This window comes from Schistocerca nitens, chromosome 12 (genome assembly GCF_023898315.1).
Source record: "Schistocerca nitens isolate TAMUIC-IGC-003100 chromosome 12, iqSchNite1.1, whole genome shotgun sequence".
Lineage (NCBI taxonomy): Eukaryota > Metazoa > Arthropoda > Insecta > Orthoptera > Acrididae > Schistocerca > Schistocerca nitens.
Window position 1 is genome coordinate 152,523,225 of NC_064625.1, and position 23,147 is coordinate 152,546,371.

Sequence of the window (23,147 nt, forward strand, 5' to 3'; positions counted from 1 at the left end):
GAATTGGTGAGAGATCTGGAGAATGTGCTGGCCAGGGCAGCAGTCGAACATTGTCTTTATCCAGAAAGGTCCGTACAGGACCTGCAACATGCGGTCGTACATTATCCTGCTGAAATGTAGGTTTTCGCAGGGATCGAATGAAGGCTAGAGCCACAGGTCGCAACACATCTGAAATGTAACGTCCACTGTTCGAAGTGTGGTCAATGTGAACAAGAGATGACCTAGATGTGTAACCAATGACACCCCATACCATCACGCCGGGTGAAATGCCAGTATGACGATGACGAATACACGCTTCCAAAGTGCGTTCACCACGATGCCACCAAACACGGATGCGACCATCATGATGCTGTAAACAGAACCTGGATTCATCCGAAAAAACGACGTTTTGCCATTCATGCACCCAGGTTCGTCGTTGAGTACACCATCGCAGGCGCTCCTGTCTGTGATGCAGCGTCAAGGGTAACTGCAGCCACGATCTCCAAGCTGATAGTCCACGCTGCTGTAAACGTTGTCAAACTGTTCGTGCAGATGGTTGTTGTCTTGCAAATGTCCCCATCTGCTGACTCAGCAATCGAGATGTGGCTGCACAATCCGTTACAGCCATGCCAATAAGATGCCTGTCGTCTCGACTGCTAGTGATACAAGGCCGTTGGGATCCAGCACGGTGTTCCGTATTACCCTCCTAGACCCACAGATTCTATATTCTGCTAACAGTCATTGGATCTCGACCAACGCGAGCAGCAATGTTGCGATATGATGAACCACGGGCTACAATCCGACCTTTACGAAAGTTGGAAACGTGACGCTACGCATTTCTCCTCCTCACACGAGGCATCACAACAACGTTTCACCAGGCAACGCCGGTCAACTGCTGTTTGTGTATGAGGAATCGGTTGGAAACTTTCCTCGTGTCAGCACGTTGTAGGTGTCGCCACCGGTGCCAACCTTGTGTGAATGCTCTGAAAAGCTAATCATTTGCATATCACAGCATCATCTTGCTGTCGATTAAATTTCGTGTCTGTAGCACATCATCTTCGTGGTGTAGCAATTTTAATGGCCAGTAGTGTAATGAAGGAGACAGTACCAGTGGGACATGAAAAAGGAGGAGGAGGAAATAGAAGTGGGTGAGAGCCACTGGTAATGAGAGAGAGTGAGCTTACGACAATGACAATGCGGAAGGGAAAGATAGTGACAGTGAGGGGAGAGGGAGAGGGAGAGGGAGAGGGAGAGGGAGAGGGAGAGGGAGAGGGAGAGGGAGAGGGAGAGGGAGAGGGAGAGGGAGAGGGAGAGGGAGAGGGAGAGGGAGAGGGAGAGCAACAGTGGGGAGGAGTGAATGAGATAGTAGCAGTAAGAGAGAGCAAGAGGGAGGCAGTGATGGTGAGATCAGACTGTAGTAGTAGGACAGAATGAAGGAGACTGTGGCTGTGACACAGGAGACAGTGACAGTTAGAGAGACACAGAGAGATAACAATGAGTTGGGCAGAATGAGTGAGTAAGAATGTACAACTGAGAGTGGACGAGTATGAGTGACTCACAGCAATGTGGGTGTGACCGAGTTACAGTTACGGGGGCTTGCGGGATTGAGAGGTGACTTGCATGTTAAAAAGACCGGGAATAGGTTCGCATACCAAACTTTTTGGGAAAATTTTTAAAGGTGCTGGGGAAATTACACTGAGGCAGCTGATAGCCCATTTTTCAGCCCGAATTTTTTGTGAGGTTATGTGAAAGATATTACGCATGGCTCGAGGAGGAGGAGGAGGAGGAGATTAGTGTTTAACGTCCCGTCGACAATGAGGTCATTAGACACGGAGCGCAAGCTCGAATGAGGGAAGGATGGGGAAGGAAATCGGCCGTGCCCTTTCAAAGGAACCATCCCGGCATTTGCCTGAAGCGATTTAGGGAAATCACGGAAAACCTAAATCAGGATGGCCGGAGACGGGATTGAACCGTCGTCCTCCCGAATGCGAGTCCAGTGTGCTAACCCGCATGGCTCGACTGTACATGGTTGGTTGGTTGGTTGATTTTGGGGTTTGATGGGGGCTAAACATCGAGGTCATCAGTCCCCTGTTCCAAACATACATACTTGTAAAAGACCTATACAGTAAAAGTGTAACCTCTGCACCCAGAGGGAGGGAACACCGAGGGGTACAGAGCTAAAATGAACACCGCAGTAACACAAAATAGAGGACACTTAAAAGGAGCAGAGCAAATAGTTGACTAGAGTAAAGCAGACTACAGTGGTTGATGGATGAGGTAAAAGGTCAACCATTCAACTACAAACGAAGAACCTCCAGCTGGAAATAGTTGATAGAGGTTCCAACACAACTTGTTACCATAAAAAAACACTATTTTGGTATCCACGTCACAATTAAAAGTCGCTGGAGTGGCTGTAGCCTGAGAAATCATGCAAGAGCGCCCACACTAGAGCGAGTGATAAAACTCAGCTGCATGGGTAAAAAGTAAAACTGAGTCAGCTATAGAGGCATCGTCACCTAGAATTAAAGGAAGTGCAGCTGGTAAATTAAAGGATTGCCGCAAGGGGGCTAAAAGGGGGCAGTCCATCAGAAGATGGACCACTGTCAGCCCTGCATCACAGCGACACTTGGGCGGGTTCTCATGACGAAGGAGATAGCTGTGGGTCAACCGCGTATGTCCAATTCGGAGGCGGCAGAGAACGACTGAGTCCTTACGCGTGCCCCTGAAGGATGAGTTCCATACGGCCGTGGACGACTTTACCATGTGGAGCTTATTTGGCGTGTTCCAGACAGACCATTCAGAGCTCCAGACATCGCGGACCTTGCGATGTAGGGCTGACCGGAGGTCTCTTTCCACGAGACCGGGCTCCAGGCGTGGGGAAGTGGTGGCCTGCTTGGCCAACTGGTCGACACGTTCGTGTCCTGGAATGCCGATGTGGCCCGGGGTCCACACAAACGTCACCGAACGACCACACTCGGCGAGAGCAAAAACAGCATCTTGAATACCGCGCATGAAAGGGTCCCGAGAAAAACACTGGTCGAGTGCTTGCAATCCACTCAGGGAGTCACTGCATATGACAAGTGACTCCCCAGGGCAGGAGGAAAGGTGAGTGAGTACACGATAAAGAGCAACCAGCTCCGCAGTGAAAACACTGCTCCCACAAGGCAGGGAATGCAGCTCAACGTAGTCACCGTGGATGAAAGCAAACCCAGTGCGTCCATCGACCACAGAAACATCGGTGTACACTGCACCTGCATCGCGAAACGAGGCAAGAAGAGCCAGGAATTGTTGACGAAGACTGGCAGGTGGAACGGAGGACTTGGAGTAGCAGGACAAATCCAAGCAAAGCCGCAAGTGAGGGAGGGACCAAGGAGGGGTAGGAAGGATGGAGGAAGGGGAAAGGACTCGAGTGACGAGAGAAGGGAACGAACGTGGACTGCGATCGGGAGACCCAACCTAGGCCACCGTCGTGGGGAGGGGAGTGCAGAAGATGGAAAAAGGAGCCTGCAGTTTGGGTGGTCAGGCGAGGCATGGACGTGGGCGATGTATGACGCAAGCAGCTGTTGTCGGCGGAATTGTAGGGGAGGGACTCCAGCTTCTACAAGAAGGCTAGTCACCGGACTAGTGCGGAAGGCACCTGTCGCCAGTCTGACGCCACAATGGAGAATTGGGTCGAGGATCTGCAACGTCGAAGGCGCTGCTGAGTCATACACCACGCTCCCGTAGTCGAGACGGGACTGGACTAAGGCCTTATAGAGCTGTAGAAGGGTTGTTCGTGCAGCCTCCCAAACAGTGTTGCTGAGGCAGGGAAGGATGTTGAGGTGCCGCCAGCACCGTTGTTTAAGCTCGCGAAGATGAGGTGTCCAAGAGAGCTCAGCATCAAACAGCATGCCAAGGAAGCGATGCGTCTCCTCAATATGAAGGAGTTCATTGGCAAGGTAGAGCTCTGGATGCAGCTGGACCGTTCGACGATCACAGAAATGCATCACTCGGGTCTTAGAGGATGAGAACTGAAAACCATAGTTGGATGCGCAAAATTTGCCTTACGGATAGCTCCCTGCAGCCGTCGTTCAGTAACACTGATGCTTGGGGAACTGTAATAAAGACAAAAGTCATGGCCATAAGGAGAGGAACAGACTGATGAGCCCACCGCAGCTGCAAGACTGTGACTGTACCTGACCTTGGCAATCTTTGAAGAAGAATTGTGAATGTAACTGACCTAGTGTCCATCACCCCAGACGTACCTGTGCACGCACGAGTTGAGGTAGAGTATCATCTAGCTATTATATTGGTTACACGAGGAGTCCGTGTAGATATGCATGAATTTTTTGTTCAAAACTTTGAGTGACTTTATATTATACCATAAACTATAACTATCTATGTATTACAGTTTTTTTAATTGCATTCGCACGTCAGGAAGGTTTTATCATGTGGATACCAACTGTTTGGTCACACAGGTTGATGGTTGGACTCTCTACAGAGAAAGCAATATTTGATCTATTAAATGCAGTTCTGTAGAAGTGAACATGAAAAATGAAACTCTCAGCATTTTCTGGGGTCATCTGAATCTACAAATACTAAATGATGACTTTTTCCCATAATGAAATTTTAATGTGGCAATTGTTAGCCAAGAATTTCCACTTACTACCTCTGTAGTTGTACACGAAAATTGAATCTTGCAACCAATAAACGTAATAGGTCCTTGTAATAACTCTTGCTGTCCTGTTTCGTTTGGAGTAATTGAAAAACTGTCAACACTCTTGTACACCGGCATCCTGCTTCTCCTTCTGTAGATCCTCCTCCTGTACGGCACGGCTGTGGGTATCGTGCTGCTGCCTCGAGTTGAATGAGCGTGCAGCTGCCTCAGTAGCAGGGACGTACCAACTGGTAAGACTGGGTGCGGCAGGAAGTAGAGCCGAGATAAACCGCAATGGCGGCTCCGGAAGCCTAGCAATTCTGCGGATCGCGCTTAGTTAGAACTATAGCGCGATCCTCTGCGCACTAGCGGCGGCCGGGCGAAACCCGTTCAAGGTCACCCGCCAATATGGCGCACCACACAGCCACGGCTACATGGCTGTGTATAACATGCAGTTGCTTCGTGTTAATTTACATGCTGCTGCTTCGTTATATAGCAGTGGTAGAAGTCCACAAAACAAACCTTGAGGCCTGCATGTACTGATAAGAGCTCCGCCATACGTCATACTTCCTGCTCATAACGAGAAGCTGACCTCTAGTGTTGCCCAAGATTTATGTTGGGTTGAAAGTTGGTAGTTTGATTGTGAGTTAGTGAAGCAGTATCAAACGCTTCAGTAAAACCATTTTCTGTGATCTGTCCAAGGCCTGCAATTGTGTAGATCATAAAATCCAACCAGGGGAACTAAAAACGTATGGCATTCAAAGCATTCCCCTTGCATGGTTGGAGTTATATTAAAAAATAAACTCGTGGAGAGAAACAATACCTCAGCAACATGATAATGAAGCATGTTCAGAAAGTAAGTGTACTACTTTTTTTGTATTTTTGTTTAGAAAAACTATATTTGAAAAAATTAGAGTATATTTTTGATACACTTTTTGACTATTTTTCCACATAATCAGAATCCTGTTCAACACATGCAGTGAGCCGCGGCACAAGCTTCTTTATGCTCTCATCGAAGAACTCTTTCGCCAGCTCCTTCCCCCACTTTGGAACCTCTTACCGCACCTGCTTGTCGATTGAAAATTTAACTTTACTCATGAGCGCCCACAGGGAGGTGAAAAGATGATAAACTGAAGGTGCCAAGTCAGGGAAATATGGAAGATGGATCAAAACATCACAACCAAATGAAACCAAGAGTACCTCAGTGGCTAAGACTGTGCCAGGACACGCACTGTCATGCAATAAGCACACTTCTCTCATCATAATTGCCCTCTTTTTTTTGTTTTGAATGCTTCTTTTGAGTATTTTTAGGTCTCACAATATCGTTGCTCATTGATGGTCCCCCCAGAGGCAGAAACTTGACCAAAATGATGCCTTTATGGTCCCAAAACACTGAGGCCATGATTTTTTCCCCAAAATTGTGGTTCTGATTTTTTGGCACATGAGAAACTGGTGTGATGCCACTGAGATGACTATCTTTTTGTTTCAAATGTGCAATGAGCCACCCACATTTCATCTACAGTCACAACAGAGCTCAAGAAAATCCTCACCTTCCAATTCAAGTCACTGAAGAAACTACTGATCCAGTTTTTCTTGTGCTGCTCTGTCAGCTGTTTTGGAACCCATCTTGTGCGCATTTTCCAGTATTCAGTGTTCCTGTGAGTGTCTTGTATAAGAGATTCTGGAAATATAGCAGAAATTTCATCCACTGTCAACTGGTGGTATTCATGAACAGTTTCTTCAACTTTCTGCATAAATTCATCAGTCAAAATGGAAGGTCTTCCACTCTTCTGCTCATCATAAACATTTGTTCTGCCTCCACTAAACTCCTTACATCCCATACACATACTCATTCTGTTCGTAACACCTTTGCTGTAAACTGTTTCAAATCACAAGTAAATTTCGGTAGGTGTTATTCCTTGCATGAATAGGAAGCGGATCACAGTGCATGGCTCACACTTGGTGGGAACTCTTACTTACATATTTCAAACAACTGGACACTACAACACGATTTCATATACTACCTACGGTGTTCCTGCATTGCTCACTCTGGTCAGGGTATCCCCCTCTATCACTCAGTGTTGCCTAGCCTTAAAAACCAAAAACCCACAGCCCATTATGCTCACAGTAGACTTACTTTCTGAACTAGCCATGTAAATTCAACGTGGGGAAATTAAAAACGGTGTGATCCCAGGTACAGTTCTTGGACTCCTTCTGTCCTCGTCTATATAAATGATTTAACTCTGATGTCAGAGGGCTCTTCAAGAACTGTAATGTTTGTTAATGATACAAGTATACTGACACTGCCTGGACAATAATACAACAGGCTTACAACTGATTCACTGCAAACAGATTGTCCCTTAATCTTACAAAGACTCATATTATGCATTTCAACACAAATATAAATGACCTACAAATGCCAGAAGTAGTGATCAAAGGGTACACACTGGATGAGGCTCCACATGAAAAGTTTCCAGACATCAGGCAGGATTGTTAGCACACTTTCACTCAATACAGTTCTGTGACATTATCTATGGGTCAATGCTATTTTACAGAAATAGGTAATAAGGATAGTGTCCAAAGTTGATAACAGAACTTCATCAGAAGCCTGTTCAAGGGTTTAGGTATCTTTACACTGCCACCACATATATTCTCTTCAAATGGTATTTGTGCTTAATAATGAGAACGAATTTGGGATGAACTGTGAAATTCATAAACACAACATTAAAAGTGAAACTAATTTCCAGGCAGATTTTGCATCCTTCCGCCAGGTGAAGAATGGAGTTGAGTATTTTAGTGAAAAGGTCTACAATAAGTTTCTGTAGACATCAGGAAGGAAACTGGAAATCACCAGGCACTAAAAACCTCGGTAAAGGAATATTTTATTCGCCATTCTTTCTATAATCTGTCGGAATATCTGGAGTCCAGTACACATGAAAATTCCATTTCACTGCAATTTTCACGGTATACAGATTTGACAGAGACAGTAATAGGCAGTAAATAATGTTCTATGCAAAGTTACACAAATGTTTTGTTCGAAATACTAGTTTAAAACTGTAGCTCAGTATGAGTAGTGTACAAGGAAGAACAGTCGCTTTTACAAAATGGCTTATTTTCTCTTAAAACACACACAGGGTGGTAGTTTTAAAGATGTATCATATGAGAAATATGTTCTAAGTGAAAAATTGATATTAGTAAAGGGGACATCTGTCTGGTCTGCAAATGGCCTCCTCCTAACCACCTCTCCTGCGTGGGTGGGTTGAACTTTGTGTTTTCAAATGGTAACTCCCCATGTCTATTTCAAATCTGGATTCCATGTCAAAAAAAAGTACAGTGTAATAATACGAGTCAAGATAGATGTAATGGAACTTGAATAGCGTATTTGCCTCTATTGGTTACGGTAGAGAGATCGATCTTTCGGTCCTGTCTGTATATTTATATTGCACGAATAAAGGCTGGGCGAGTGTAAAGCTATCGTTAAAAACGTACGCTGCACGATTTTTTACGTTTTGGTCAGTCATAATAATAATAACATGCTTTTGAATACAATTAAAATGTAACGGCGATACCTGTTCAGTGTTACTGGAAATAATATGTAGTAAATTAATGAGTAAGGTAGCCGATCCTATAAGAAGAGGTAAAATTGGGCATATTGAGGTGTTTTGCTTTATATCTACGAAGTCGATGATATGGCGTCATTTTTTCGTTTACGCTTAGAAATAAACAAGTAAGGAAGTGCTAACTGTGCTTTGTGAAAAAATATAAGGGCGAGTTTTAAATAACTACGGTATACGATCAGAGTAACAAAAGGACATTTAGTTACACGAAATCAAGGATAGCGAAGTGTGGTCATTAAATTGAGTACACCTACAGGGCGGTCAATTCTGGAATAAATCTATATGCATCTCGTGAGGGACGTCGTATTGAGACTTTTTTTTTTTTTAATTATATCACAGAGATATTTATGAAAAGGCGAAAAACGTTAACTTTTACATGAACCCTTAATAATAGCGGATCGGAGAGAAAAGTGTGTAACTGTCTTATGCTTAACAAACATTTGTGGAGGGCGGTGGCTAAACTAGAAGAGTCAATAACAAAATACTGTATCATTATCATTGACTGTTGATGTCGAGCAACCAAAACTGTTCATCAAAGGGTTTCGATGGAACTTGGGAGTTAGGGTTCAGGCACTCGCATATACTCCACATCAGAGTGTGAATGAGAGGTGAATGCGAAATAAAACTGTGAACAAAGTAACATTAAATAAAACAGAAGAAACAAGACAGTTTGGTCGTATCTGTTATTATTCCATAAGCTGTAAAATTTCTTATCGTTGTACAAAGCCTTTATAGATGATCTTTATGACAATTTGCTTCGAAGGGATCTCGTTACGAGTTAAGTTTTGGGGACCTGGTCAAGAGGGGGTAGTTCATAGATCCTAACTACTGCAGCTACTCTGGAATCAGGTGCTACCGTGACCGTTGTGTGTTGTCAATGACTTAAGGTTGCCATATCTCATGCTCTAGGATCGACGCGCCTTTCCACTCGGTATAACGGTGCCTCACGGCAACAACGACAACGCCGACGACAAAGGAAGATACGGTAGAACAGTTTACTCAAATCATTCTTTCCCATTCATGGTAAGATGGCAAAGCGACCAAAACAATTCGTGTGCGCCTGTTCTTGCAATTAACAACAGATGCATTTGTTTCCACATTTCATTTATGATGTAAATGTAAATCATTGTGTTCCAACAGTTGGTATTGATGTTGAAATGTTACTAGAGTGTAGCAAATGTGATTGTACAGTGCAAATAACATGACTAGACATTGATATTTCTGCAAATAAGCTACTTTTATGGTAAGAAAGTTTTCTGTTTCCTATGGGGCTGATAGCGGTGAGTTACCAGTTCATCGGAATGCTCAGTTTCGGTGGCCGTCCTCGAACCCCGCCATAAGGATGGCCGATTTCCATGCGTGTTTCCTTCCTACAACTGTAAGCGGCTACTGGCAGTATACAAACGACAACCACTGTAATGGTAAAATGTCTATGAAGCGATAGTGACAGGCACACCTGCCATGGATATTCTCTGAAATCAAGCACCCCAATGGTGTGAGGCAAGGGGGCTCTCTGATATCACGCATCCCGGTAGCAATAGACAACTATTACATCCACGTAGTCACTCCTGAATCGTGCTAAACGTTGTTTCTAACAAGACATTGAAATGGCTAACTATATTGTACTGTAAATCAAATCTGCATCACTAAATTAAATTTCCAATATAAATATCAACTTTTAGAACACAGAGGTTTACATTTACACGATATAAATGAAATGTAGAATCAAATACATTGGTTCTTAACTATAACTCAGGCACACTTGATATCTGTCGATTACAGCGCCATCTATCACGAATCAGAAACAATCGTTCTAGTAAACCGATGTACTTTTTGGCTTAGAATCTGAATATGTAATAAAATGGGGTGTTTCCAGTTAGGAGGTGGTCCGTTATAGCAAAGACTGATGTCTCTTTTACTAATTTCAGCTTTTCATCTAGAATTCTTTTTTCATACGGTTTTGAGATACGAGGGTTGTCCAGAAAGTAAGTTCCGATCAATCACGAAATGGACACCACAGTGAAAATCCAATGAAGCTTTGCACAGATGTGTTGGGCAGTGTCTAGTATGATTGCCAATCACATCAAGACAAATTTGAAAAATATGTAAAAATCAGCCAACCGGTTGCATACGTTTTCTATAAACCTTGACCAGGTTTCCTCACCTCTAAGGGTGACTTCATCAGAAGGTAAGGTAATTACCTGTGTTTAGGATCTTCTTTCTGATGTCTTTGTACTTTGAGACAGCCTTTGATACAACCGGTTGGCTGATTTTTACATATTTTTCAAATTTGTGTATACGGTTGCTGCGAACCTCAGCCATGTTCGAAGTTGTACACATCAAGACACTCTTTCCAGTTGTGAGCGCACTGCGAGTGAGTAAAGGTGCCTAGAACAACGATGTCTTCCTCCAAGTAGGAGGGCCCGCTGAGAGACTTCGCCTTACTGAATGCAGCCCATCTGACACAACTGCCACACACTTCTTTCTTCCTGGCAATTCTCAGCCACACTCTGGAGGGGCAGTGAAGACGCTCCTGCAGTCTTTTTGATGGGACGTGTTCGGTCACCCACAACACGGCCCTAATCGGCTGAGCATCATCTCTGTTCACATGAAACGCCGGATACGAAGACAACACTCGGGCGCAGGCTACGCGCTATAGACCGGTGTAGAATTAATGGGAAGCACAGGCGGCTGCCTTCTGTGAGGATGGCATTACAAATTTGGTACAATGCTCCGACAAATGTTTAAGTTGGAGCGGCAACTATGTAAGAAGTATCTGGAAAGTGTAGCTAACTCTTGCAAATAAAATGTTTCTGAATTTCACTGTGGTTTCCATTTAGCAACCAATCTGAACTTACTATCTGGACAACCCTCGTATTTAGCTGTCTCAAGTTAATACAAAAACCCTCATGCCTCTTGCATCCTTGCTCAGCACACACCTTACTAAAATGAACTGTGCAGTACTTGTAATTTTTATCCACTGATACACACATCTGAGACTGTAAAGTCAGGGTATCACACAAATTACGTGACCTCAAAATTCGCCAAACCTGAATTCAGAGTTGCACTAAGGATGCCACAACTATGGTCCCTTCAGGATCTACAAATCACTTGCAGAAAAAAGGGAAAGCTTATCTACAAAATTCCATAGTGCCTAAAGGAGAGGACACTGAACAAAAGCAAATAGTGCACAGCTGACTGTGGCAGTAATTCTCCTGGCCAAAGTGCTGGCATACACAGAATGTGATCCCACAAGTTACTATCTTAGCTTTCAGTTTATCATCCACCACCCGATGTCTGTGGGTAATGCCTATTGTATAGTGTAAATCGTTTCAGTGTATTTTCTATATGCTTATACAGTCATTTAATGTCTCAGTGACTTCATTAACACAAACAACAACACTGTAAACAAATGATTCTTAACAACTCTCAAACAGTTTTTATCAGCAGACAGTAATCTGCATCATCCTCACTTTCACCTACATGACACTGATATCCATCTTTCTTACTACTGTCAATTCAAGTTGGGACAATCCTGATCATACTGTGTGTGGTTTCTGTTTCTTCCTTTATCTTTGCAGAATTGTATTAAGAGAGTAAAATTGTACTACTTACATCATCTAATCATCTACAATCCAATTAAGGCAAATTAACTGCAGTCAACTTTCTCCTTTGACATTTATATATACAATGCCGTGTAAGATTCTCATAACTATCCTATAGCATCCAGCGTGACTGCTGTCTGTGACACAGTTAAAAACTACAAGCTGAAAAGTCTCCACGGTATCCGAACCCACACTACCTGCAGTGCATTCCACTTATTTCTAGTCAGTGCTGTGGTGGACGATCCACACAACAAACACTGGCATTTATAACTGCATTTTGTGATATTTTCGGAGAGTGACTCAGATTCCACATTGACAGATATTACAGAACTCGGACACTCTGCACTGCCACAATAAAAAATTTCCTAAACCAGAAAGTTTATGGAAGATAATACATACTAGAAGCAAAAAGTGTGGTATCAGCAGCTAAATTAAGGTGGTTTGGCTGTTTTTCATTAACAACCACTTTTTTCTTCACAAAACTCCTTTATTGTTTGTCACAGAAAATAGTGCCATAACCACTTTTGCCTTCTTAGGAAGTCTTCTTTAGATCATTTGAATACAATACATAGTACCTTGTCAAATTACAACTGAGTGACAGAGCAAGAATGGACTATCCTACTTCTTCTTGTGCCATTCCCAATGCCAACATTATCTTTCTTCCTCTTACTCTGATTTCATTTTATTACTAGTACATATATAACAGTGACACAAAATATCCATTTCCTTATTTAAATTGGGATTTATAAAATTTTATTATCCGTTGTTGAGTTTCCCCGATTACTGCTGACAACAGTATTGTTAGTTTGCTTTAAAATATTTTATTCAAAGAACTATTCATGATTTACTATACATCCAAACCATGGGAAAGTGAAATTTTTGATGAAGCTAAAAGTTGTTTGTTTCTAGATTGGTACAGCTCATTTGAAAGCTCTCATTTTCCTCTTTTAAAATAATGCTTTACCATTGGCAAAAGCTTCCTATTTGAAAAGATTTTTGCATTCAAAAGTTATGTTTCCTGGAATGTGCTAATCTTCAAATCTACTTATTTCCAAAATCCAGTACCATATTTTTGATGTCCTGATTTTGCTGTTTCCAAACATGCAGATTTCCACTAAAATACTTTATTTTATTATTTATTCTGATAGAAAATTTCATTTCCTCTAGACTTTTTAGAGGACTTAGAGAATCCCCTTTCACAGTGAACTGCCTCCCCCTCCCACATAACATAGTACTCATAAGTTTGTCATTTTCTAATTATAAAGCCATTAGGTAAGTTTATGTCACTGCCCATTGTGTATTTGTACCTTCTAATTTTCCTGATTCTTATATTAACAGCTAAAGTGTGTTAAGTTTGCATTTCACAATTCTATGGTTCCTGTATTGTGTGTGTCTGTAAACAAGCACTGTGCACGAAGCCCGGGTCAGTTAATGGCTAGTAGTTACAAAGGGCACAACCTATGTTCCATCACAACCTATCTTGCATAATGTAATTTTCAGTAGCCAAAATGGGACCATTTATTTTATTCATTTTAATCAATCTGTTGAAAGCTAGCAGTTATTACACAAATAATCTATATCTCCTTATGTAATTTTCAGTTCAGTCTGCACTATGTGGTCCAAATATAAACATCACATAGCTAACAGTCAGCTAGCACCAAACTAAAAGTGAAGTCACTATGTCTGTCAGAGTCATGTTAAATAATGTGTCAGTCTGTCACCAGTAAATTTTGTCAATGTTTGTTAATTGGCGTTGTTTACTGATCCGTGACAAATACTAAGGCTTGAACATGTAACAAAACTGATGATCAAAGAGAGAGTACGGTATTTCAACAGATACAAAGAGACTGGAAATCAGTTGCTGCAGTATTGTGTGCCTTATGTAGGAAATGTTCATCAAAACTATTAATAGCAGGATGATGATCAAAGAGGAGAAGTTATGAGACTTCATAGTCACAATTCTAGGTTAGTAAAGCAACAAGATTATTCCATAATGTAAACATCTCTCTCGTGTCTTAGCTGGAATGGAAGATTGAGATATTCACACTTTCTTACTTGTTATTAATACCCAAGTCATGTAATATCGTGTCAAGTAAAGAAACACGATAAATGACGTCATGTTGTATAACGTGACACACACCCTCGTGTCATCCAACACGACATTTGTCATGTCGTGCAATATGACGCAACGTGTCACTAAAGCTTACAGTGCATGCTTCCCCTTGCTGGTATACTTCCTACTATAGATGCAGCCCCACTCTTGGATACTTCCTATTAGCGATTCATCACACTCTCTAGCAGCACATAAATGTGGGTGTATTCGTTCTTACATTCCTTACCATAAATGTAACAGGGTGTGGGTTTGGAGGAGAAATGGTTTCATCACTGAAAAAAAATCCAGAAATGAAAATAGTGTTTTAGCATTCCCCCTGGAACAAATCCACCCACAGAATCTTAACTTCTCACAAAAAGTTTTTTAACTATTACATGTATGCTCTTCAGCCATATGATATAAAAAATTGTTTGTTATGACTGATGAATCTTCTGCATTTTGGGCTAGCCTATAAATTGTGTGCCAACACATTGCAGCAAAGATAGCTTGCTGCTCTGAGGAAAAAGAATTAGCTCGTAAAAATGAGTGAATATACAAAGAAGTTTTGATTTAAAAGTCTCTGAAGCTGCAAGTTAAGTCAGAAAGCTGGTTTCCTTCTTTCACATCCCTAATTCTGCCTAAGACATATTCACCTTCTTTGTGCTGTGATAGGAACCATTTTTCATTCTGGTTCCCAACTTTTACTCTCATATAATTTTTACTTTCAGCCGCAGTAGCTTGGCAACCAATGTAGATTTTTGTTGAGTTGGGTGACAGCTGATCTGGTTTAGTGTTATTTTTTCCCTTTTGAACCATGTTTATATCATGGCAACAGATAAAGTTTTTACAAAACAAGAGGACGTCCATTTGTGGCATGTATTTGTTTATGTTCTTACCAAATATGAACCAATTCACCCACAAGTTTGAAACACAGAAGCGGCGTGCATAATAAAACTCTCAGAAATGTGCGTTTTGCACACAAAATCTGAAAGAAGCTAGATATTTGAAAGTGAATTTTCAACTTAATCATAGGAATGCATTTTTTATTTATCTGATTCACTTCAAACCTTCCGCACATAAAATTCACACAATAACAAAATTTGCGTGCTAAAACAGGAACTGAGCGCTAACCCCCAACCCCCACCCCAAACTGCGATTCTGCGCACGGTTTTTTCAGACATTTTTGTTACAGCGTGGAGGGCCCCCTCGAGGGGCGGGCAACACGGACAGTTGTCCAGGTTGTTAAAATTTAGGGACGTCATTTTGACTGTAAGTGTGAGAAAAATATTGATGAACTAAATATTCAGTAATAGAAAAACAATACTTCATGCAAACATAAAATGTAAGTTGTGGTCGTGTTAGTGGTTTCAGTCGTGACAGTTAGTAAATTTTCATTATTGTCATAACATCTCTCACTGCGTAGCCTGATGCTGTGCCATCGAGGGTGTCTGAGCTTCACCACTGTCTGCAGTGGCAAAGGTTCTCCATTCGCTCCAAAACGCCATTGTCATTATTTATGTGGCTTACACGAGCTGTGCATAGAAATCTAAGGCAATGTACCCCCACAAACCCACCAACAAACTGTCAGATCCCTGATATGCAGAATCAGTGATGTACGTCATTGCAGAGAAGGACAAACAAGCTATTAAGCAAGTGGACATACGGTTTTAGCTCGTCAGTGTATATGTCAGCTTAATTGTTAGACATTCTCGGAACACACATTAAAATAAATTTGCAGCAGTCTTTGAAAAAGTTTTATCTATGTAAATGTACATATAAACAGAACAATATTTATTGCTAATCGATCATTGGTATGTAACTTGCTTCTGTCATTTAGGCAGGTTGGGCATTTTGCGGCATTTCGACTCGCACACGAAAATGACTAGAAAGCCGAAATCATTACTGTGTGAAATAAATTAATAGTAATTTACAGTTCAATGATGGAAATTTCTTTTGAAACATTTGTGTATGTAGCGGCAATGCCAAAAATGCACAGTTATAATTGTGAACTTATACACTCGTTCCCTTTCTGAGCGAGTCGATTCCACTTGAAATGTTTATTGCAGAAACAGCATTTCTCTACTTTTATTCGTATTTTCATTATTACAGAGGTAATACCTACAGTTTTATATAGAAAGAACACGTCTACCATATATAAAAACACAACATTAATGTAGGTAATATTCACATCAGGGACAATACCGCAAAATTTTATACGTGATGGACGCTAAGCAAAGTCCGGATGAAGTTTGCTCTTTTACCTTACACGGCATTAATAGTGAGTTACTAAGTCCTACCAAGTACCTACATGTATTTTCTGATGGGTGCCCCAGCCAGAACAAAAATAACACTGTTGTTAGATTTCTCCAAGCCCTCATTGCTACTGGAAGATTACAAAATGTACAATATTATTTTCCCATACAGGGTATTCTTTCATGCTATGTGGTCGTGATTTTGGTGTTATAAAGAGAGAGATTCACACACCGTCCAGAATCTATTCGCTGATTGAATATGTATAATTAATAGTAGCTTTGAACAAGAATAACAGATTGACTGTTAAAATGGTTCAGGCAGTGAACAATTTAGATTTTCACAATGGGTGGTGGCCAAAATACTTCAAGAAACCAGTACTTCCAGTGAAGTCTAGGGGAAGAATAGTGAAAAAAGGTCAAAAAGTAACATTCCATGTAAGTGAATTTATGGAGTTTTAATATGAAGATCATCAAAATGGACTCACTGTTCATAATTTTAAACTGTTGCTTTCTACAATCAACTGCCCTTTGTTGCCATGTGCTCCAGCTTTTTCACAGGACTATATGGAAATAAATGAGAAGAAACTGACATAAGGAAACTGCAGCCATATTTACCAACAGAATATTGTGACTTATTATGACTACTGCCTACACCATTCACAACAGCTGGTGACAAATTATTTTAATAAAGCTCCATACACATATAAATAAGATTTTTTATCTTCTCATTCTTTATTCAGTTTCTAACAGTGTAGCTTTATGATGTAACACAAATGTCTTTATTTCTAACAACGAGTTCCATCTTGAAATTTGTGAGTCATAAACATAGTAATTTTTTTGTTTACTAAGAACCCCTGCCATAGTATAGGAAAAATAGGTCCTATAATCTGTTAGCAATTTAAAACTTTCTGTAGTAAGAAGGAAAGTTTCTAAATTCATTACCGACTACTAAAATCGATTTACAGTCTTTTGTTTTCTTAGTTATTACCGTTTATTTCAGGAAAAAGAAAAACGCTTCTCCATCACTTTTAAAAATTTCTGTAGCCTTTTGTATTTGTCTCATAGTATCAAAAAACATGTAAAAATATTTGCACTTAGCAGTAGATAACTAGGAAAAAAATCCATAGCTCTCCTCACTGGATTATCCCTTACAGAATGTTTTTCTCATCACCTGGAAAATGTGACTGAGGGGAGAAGTGTTGTTTCAGAAATAAACAATTCACTTGTACCTGAAAACAGACAAGTGAGCTGCAGTGAAGAATCAGGAGTTGGGTCTTCGAGTATACAGAGATGGCAAGTTTGGAGATGATGTCACAGGGCTCAATCGCGAGTTTACAGTGAGTGCTCATATCTCTCTCTCTCTCTCTCTCTCTCTCTCTCTCTCTCTCTCTCTCACACACACACACACACACACACACACACATATTCATACATGCAGAACTCTACACACACATGGCACGGCCACTATTGTTGGTGGGCGGAAAGGCTCAATTGTGGAAGTGTGCAGGGAGATGGCTGCCAGGTGCAGCATCACAGAATGCGATGTGGGAGAGTAGAAAAGCAAAGAATGGGAAATGACTCTGCAGGCATGCTAGGAGAATCACAGATATGTGTGACACTGACGTGGGAGCAGGGAAGAGGATAAGCAGTTGATGACAGACACTTGCAAATGATGAAACCGTGGGTGCTGTGGGAATGAAGAATACATTGCAGGGAGAGTCCCCACCTGCACAGTACAGAAAAGCTGGTGTTTCTGGGAAGAATCCAGATATCACGGGCTGTGGCACGGTCAGCAACTGGGTGGTCTGGCTGACACACTGCACCAGTTAGGCAGTGGTCATTTGTGTGCACAGACAGTTCGACCGTGTTCACATCCACACAGAATGCTGCACAGTTGTTGCAGCTATGTGAACGGACCACGTGGCTTTCAGAGACTTTGGTGGGTAAGAAATACCTGTGATAGGACTGGAGTGGGTGATAGTGCGAGGACATTGGGCTTGCATCAATGCCTATTGCAAGGGTATGAGAGATGGAGAAGGTATTATTTTACATTTTTTTTTAATACTGGGGTTTTAAATTTCCTGTCTGATGTCTACCACCAACCTAAATGGCTCTGAGCACTATGGGACTCAACTGCTGAGGTCATTAGTCCCCTAGAACTTAGAACTAGTTAAACCTAACTAACCTAAGGACATCACAAACATCCATGCCCGAGGCAGGATTCGAACCTGCGACCGTAGCGGTCTAGCGGTTCCAGACTGCAGCGCCTTTAACCGCACGGCCACTTCGGCCGGCTCTACCACCAACCTGTTACAGACTTCCATATCAGAAGTTTTGCAGATGTAAAATATAGATGTGAACTTCAGAGTTCATCCTGATTTCAGTTCTGTTATTAGCCACAAATACCATTAAGGAGTATGTTTATTGGCACCAAGGGCATTCATACAATACTTTGTGTGGCAGAGGCGGGGAGGGGGTTGGTTGGTTGGTTGGTTGATTTGGGAGAGAGGACCAAACAGCCAGGTCATCGGTCCCGTCAAATTAGGGAAGGATGGGGAAGGAAGTTGGCCATACCCTTTCAAAGGAACAATCCCTGCATTTGCCTGAAGCAATTTAGGGAAATAATGGAAAACATAAATAAAGATGGCCAGTTGCAGATTTGATCAGTCATCCTCCCAAACCTGTGTGTGTGTGTGTGTGTGTGTGTGTGTGTGTGTGTGTGTGTGTGTGTGTGTGTGTGTGTGCGTGCGCGTGCGCGTGCGCAGTGAGGGAGGGGGGGGGGGGGGGAGGGTTGAACTAGACCTGGAGGTTTGGAGTATTTTAAATACTTTGGAAGACAAATGGTGACTTGTAAGCAGCTATAAAAAAGTTCCAGTTCCAACCCTGTTAAAAACCTGCTTAATACTGACTAAAAAGGCACCTGATTACATTTTTTTTTTCCGTTTCCCAAGAGCCAGGCTCATGGGTGTGCAGGCGTAAGCATACAGCTCGCAAGTGGTTAGTCTAGGAGTAAGGCTGTAGCTCACTGTCCCGGCCGACTGTCCACAGGCACAAGTGGTGAGTGGCCCCGAAGAATGTGGTGTGATCTTTGTGCCATAGGATTACCCGGCCTATATAAAAACACATACTGACTGCAGGTGAGCCAAAGGGCATGCACAGATCCTGCGGACTGTTGGGCAGCATTTGATCAGTACGCTATACAGTGTTCTGGAAGCCAATCGATTATCAATTTTACACGATATTCTTTCACACACATCTGAAAAATAAATATTATTGGACCTTAATTTCACTGAACCAGGATATTATGTCATAATATACTATGGAGTGAAATTATGCGTAGCAAGTGCAAAGATGACAAAACTGGGCTTTTGGTTAACTTATCCACATGCCAACAATACAAGGAAAAGACAGAGTGCTATGTACCATAAAGATGACATTTTGAGTTGCAAACAGGCACAATGGGAAGACACTTACACATTAGCTTTCAACCAAAACCTTCTTCACAGAAAGAAAAAAAAACACACACACACACACACACACACACACACACACACACACACACACACACAGAGACAAAGCAACCACATCTCACGCACACGATTACCATCTCCGGCAGCTTGGACTGACAAAGAGGGGAGGGGATGGCGACGAGGGGACGAGAGTGGATGGTGACGAGGGGACGAGAGGGGATGACGACGAGGTGACGAGAGGGGATGAGAGGGGATGACGACGAGGGGACGAGAGGGGGTGACAACGAGGGGTCGAGAGGGGATGATGAGGGGAGGGGATGAGGGGGTAGAAGGAGGGGGAGGGGTGAGAGGGAGGGGGAAGGGAAGTGAAGGAACTACTGTCAGCTGTGCCATCCAGACACAGTATTTACTGCAAGTAAGCAGATTATCTCGGCACACTCCCCAGCCGACTCACATTTCCACCTAGCATTACACGTCTGCAGCCCCTGTCTACATCCTCCACACTCAGTAACTTTATAGGTTGAACGTTGTTGTGTATCCACATTGGAAGTTATGGATTCATTGCCCATCAACATGAATCAGTTATACGGATGTGTGGTGCCTGTTCTTTCCAACATATCCGAAAGAATAGACACCATGCATTCATATAATCAATCTTCTCCTTATACTGTTGATATTCCAAATTGAAGCTTCCACTGTTTGATTTTACCCACATGCTAATTATTACCCACCTGTATGCCAAGGAACTTCACATATGCAGCTTCATCCAATGTGTACTGACTGATGTCTACCTCTAGTACAAGTGAGGAGTGAGAACGGTACCTGAGGTTTATCAGCCTGTCAGGGAACTTGGCAAAGGGCACAGCTCGGACGTTGCAAGAGTTGAGGTTGAGGCAGCGCAGATTGGTCAGGTCGAGGATGCAGGCGAGGCCCGGCTGGAGTTGCGACAAGTTCATCTCCTCCATGAGCAGCGCACGCAACACTGGAAGCCGCGCGAGGTACGGCATCAGGGCACCACCCAGGCCTTCACATGCAGACAGGTCCAGGCTGCACAGACAGAGAGTGACGTCCAGAAAGAAACAACATTCTGTCTACACAGAAGAGCGCCTGACATACTAAAACCATTTCACACAAGAGACTCTGATCAAAATCGACTACTCATGGTGGTTGCACGTCACGTACCACTGTGTAAATCTGCCGCTAATCCTTTTATGATTGGATTGGTGACACTTATATGCAGTAACCAATAATCAATTGATTGTGCCAAGTGTAAATTTTTAAAATCTATATACAAGGTGCAGCCCAAATGTTCCTGTAATACACCAATAGATACCAATAAATAAAATTACAGCCTATCCTGATCTCTCACCCCCTCACTACCTTCAAAATAGCCCCATTGGGCCTCTATATACTGCTTGCAGAGATTTTTCATGAACTGAAAGCTCCCTGCAATGCATTTTTTCAAGAGTGTGTAGTATCACTTGCGAATCGGCTGAAGTCTCCTTAACTGTGTGGAATCTTCAGTCTTTTAACTTGAGTTTCAATCCTGGGGAACTTAAATAATATTAATAATAATAATAATAATAATAATAATAATAATAATAATAATAATAACATAACGACTGAGAAAGGAAAGAAATAACAATAAAAGAATAGGTCCCCAGTATGTTCTGCCAGTCGTAAAAGGCGACGAAAAGAACAAACCACTAATAGGGTGAAATATTGTATCCCGGCTGAGACACAAGTTGAAAATATGGTCACTATTTTTTATTTACTTAAATTTGCCATATTTCGTGACAGTACCTTTTCCGTTAGACGTTTTGCAAGGCGATATTAGTCTTGGCTTCAGTTGTCTAAGTATGATTCCACAATGCATCTTTGTCGGCTGCAGAAAAGACGTGGTTCAACGTGTTTGCCTCATTTTGGTGTTTCAAATACCATTTCTTCAAATGTAGTTTCTTTTTTTATGGTTAATACAAAAAAATAGTAACGTAATTCAAAATTATTTATGACGGCGACCTTCACATTGTTCTTCCGTCAACACACACGAGGAGTTAGCTGCCGACTGACTATAGTCAAAGACGACTCCAACGTCAAAGATATTTTACACAACACACAAGCTTCCACTTGTAATCAGTCTCTTTGCTATTCTTCGATACATTTTCTAATAGTAATCAATATGCTTTCACTCTCAAAAACAGAAGTAAATTAACATATAATAAGACAAATTATAATAAATTCTGACAAAAAATATAAGAAAACATTTACAATTCGGTATCCACAAATACGGTAAAAAAAAAAAAAAAAAAAAAAAAAAAAAACATCTCCCAGATCCATTACAAGGGCTAACCCCCCTTTTAGTGTGATTAGTTGGTTCAGGACAGAACTAAAGAAACCTCGGACAAGCGCCGTCATGGTCGGGGACGACCACAATGGTAACGACACTGCTAGCCAACTGGAAAATGATTTAATCCAAATAGAGGTGTTTTGCAGGATATGCTTCCTGCAACCACCCTAGAAGGAAAACAAAGACAGAGGATGAGATGGTCAGATGAAGTTAATCGACACCTCATGTTCTGTTATCACCAAGCAACAAACCTAGGAAACAACACAACTGGATACAGATCACAAGTATACACAACATTTATTACCAGATACCCAGAATTAAAATTTTTAACAGAACAACGACTAGCTGATCAGATCCGTGTAATAATCAAAAATAACAGGATACCCCAGTCAGAATAAGAAAACATCAAACAACAAGTACAACAAATACTGGAACAAAATAATGTGCAATCAGAAAAACAAGAAAATACAGTAATGGATTGAAACATGCCAGAGCAAACAAACAAAGAACAACACGCATCAATTAAACAATCAGAGGAAAACGAAATCATAAGACAGTCACCAGAACAAGCACAAATAGAACACGAAGTGACACACGTTGGATATAGAAAAAAAATTTCAGCTGACATATATAGAATACAAAGACACAAATACAGACATTAGACCATTCTTGCATAGACCGCCAAATAACCCACAAGTCGAAACAACAATAAAAACTATCAACACGATCATACACAACAAAATAAATGAAAACACAACTATGGAAGAGTTACAACTACTGGTTTATATAGGAGCACTCACTACACTAAATATACACACGAGGCAGAGATCAGAACCAACCAACACACAGAAGAAACCCACAAAACCAGCATGGCAACACAGGCTACAGATCAGAATAGAAAAACTGAGGAAAGACATCAGACAGCTAACACAATTTATAAGAAATGAAATGTCAGAAAAAAAAACGAAAAAGGTTAGGTAAAATCCCACAACAAGAAGCGATAGAGCAATTAGATGAAAAGAAGCAGAAATTACAAGCATTGGCCAAACGACTTAGAAGATACAAAAAAGTGAAAATAGAAGGAAACAAAACCAGACATTCAACACAAACCAAAAGAAATTTTACCAGACAATAGATAACACACACATT

The 23,147-nt window shown here is 41.6% G+C and overlaps 1 protein-coding gene across 1 annotated transcript in view; it reads right to left on the reverse strand.

Moving 5' to 3' along the window:
* Positions 1-23,147, reverse strand: part of LOC126215171 (uncharacterized) — a 134,514-nt gene that overhangs the window by 9,524 nt on the left and 101,843 nt on the right. Inside the window, exon 8 of the mRNA XM_049941838.1 lies at positions 20,474-20,698. Within this exon, the coding sequence (XP_049797795.1) occupies positions 20,474-20,698 (225 nt within the window). The remainder of the gene's footprint in view (positions 1-20,473; positions 20,699-23,147) is intronic.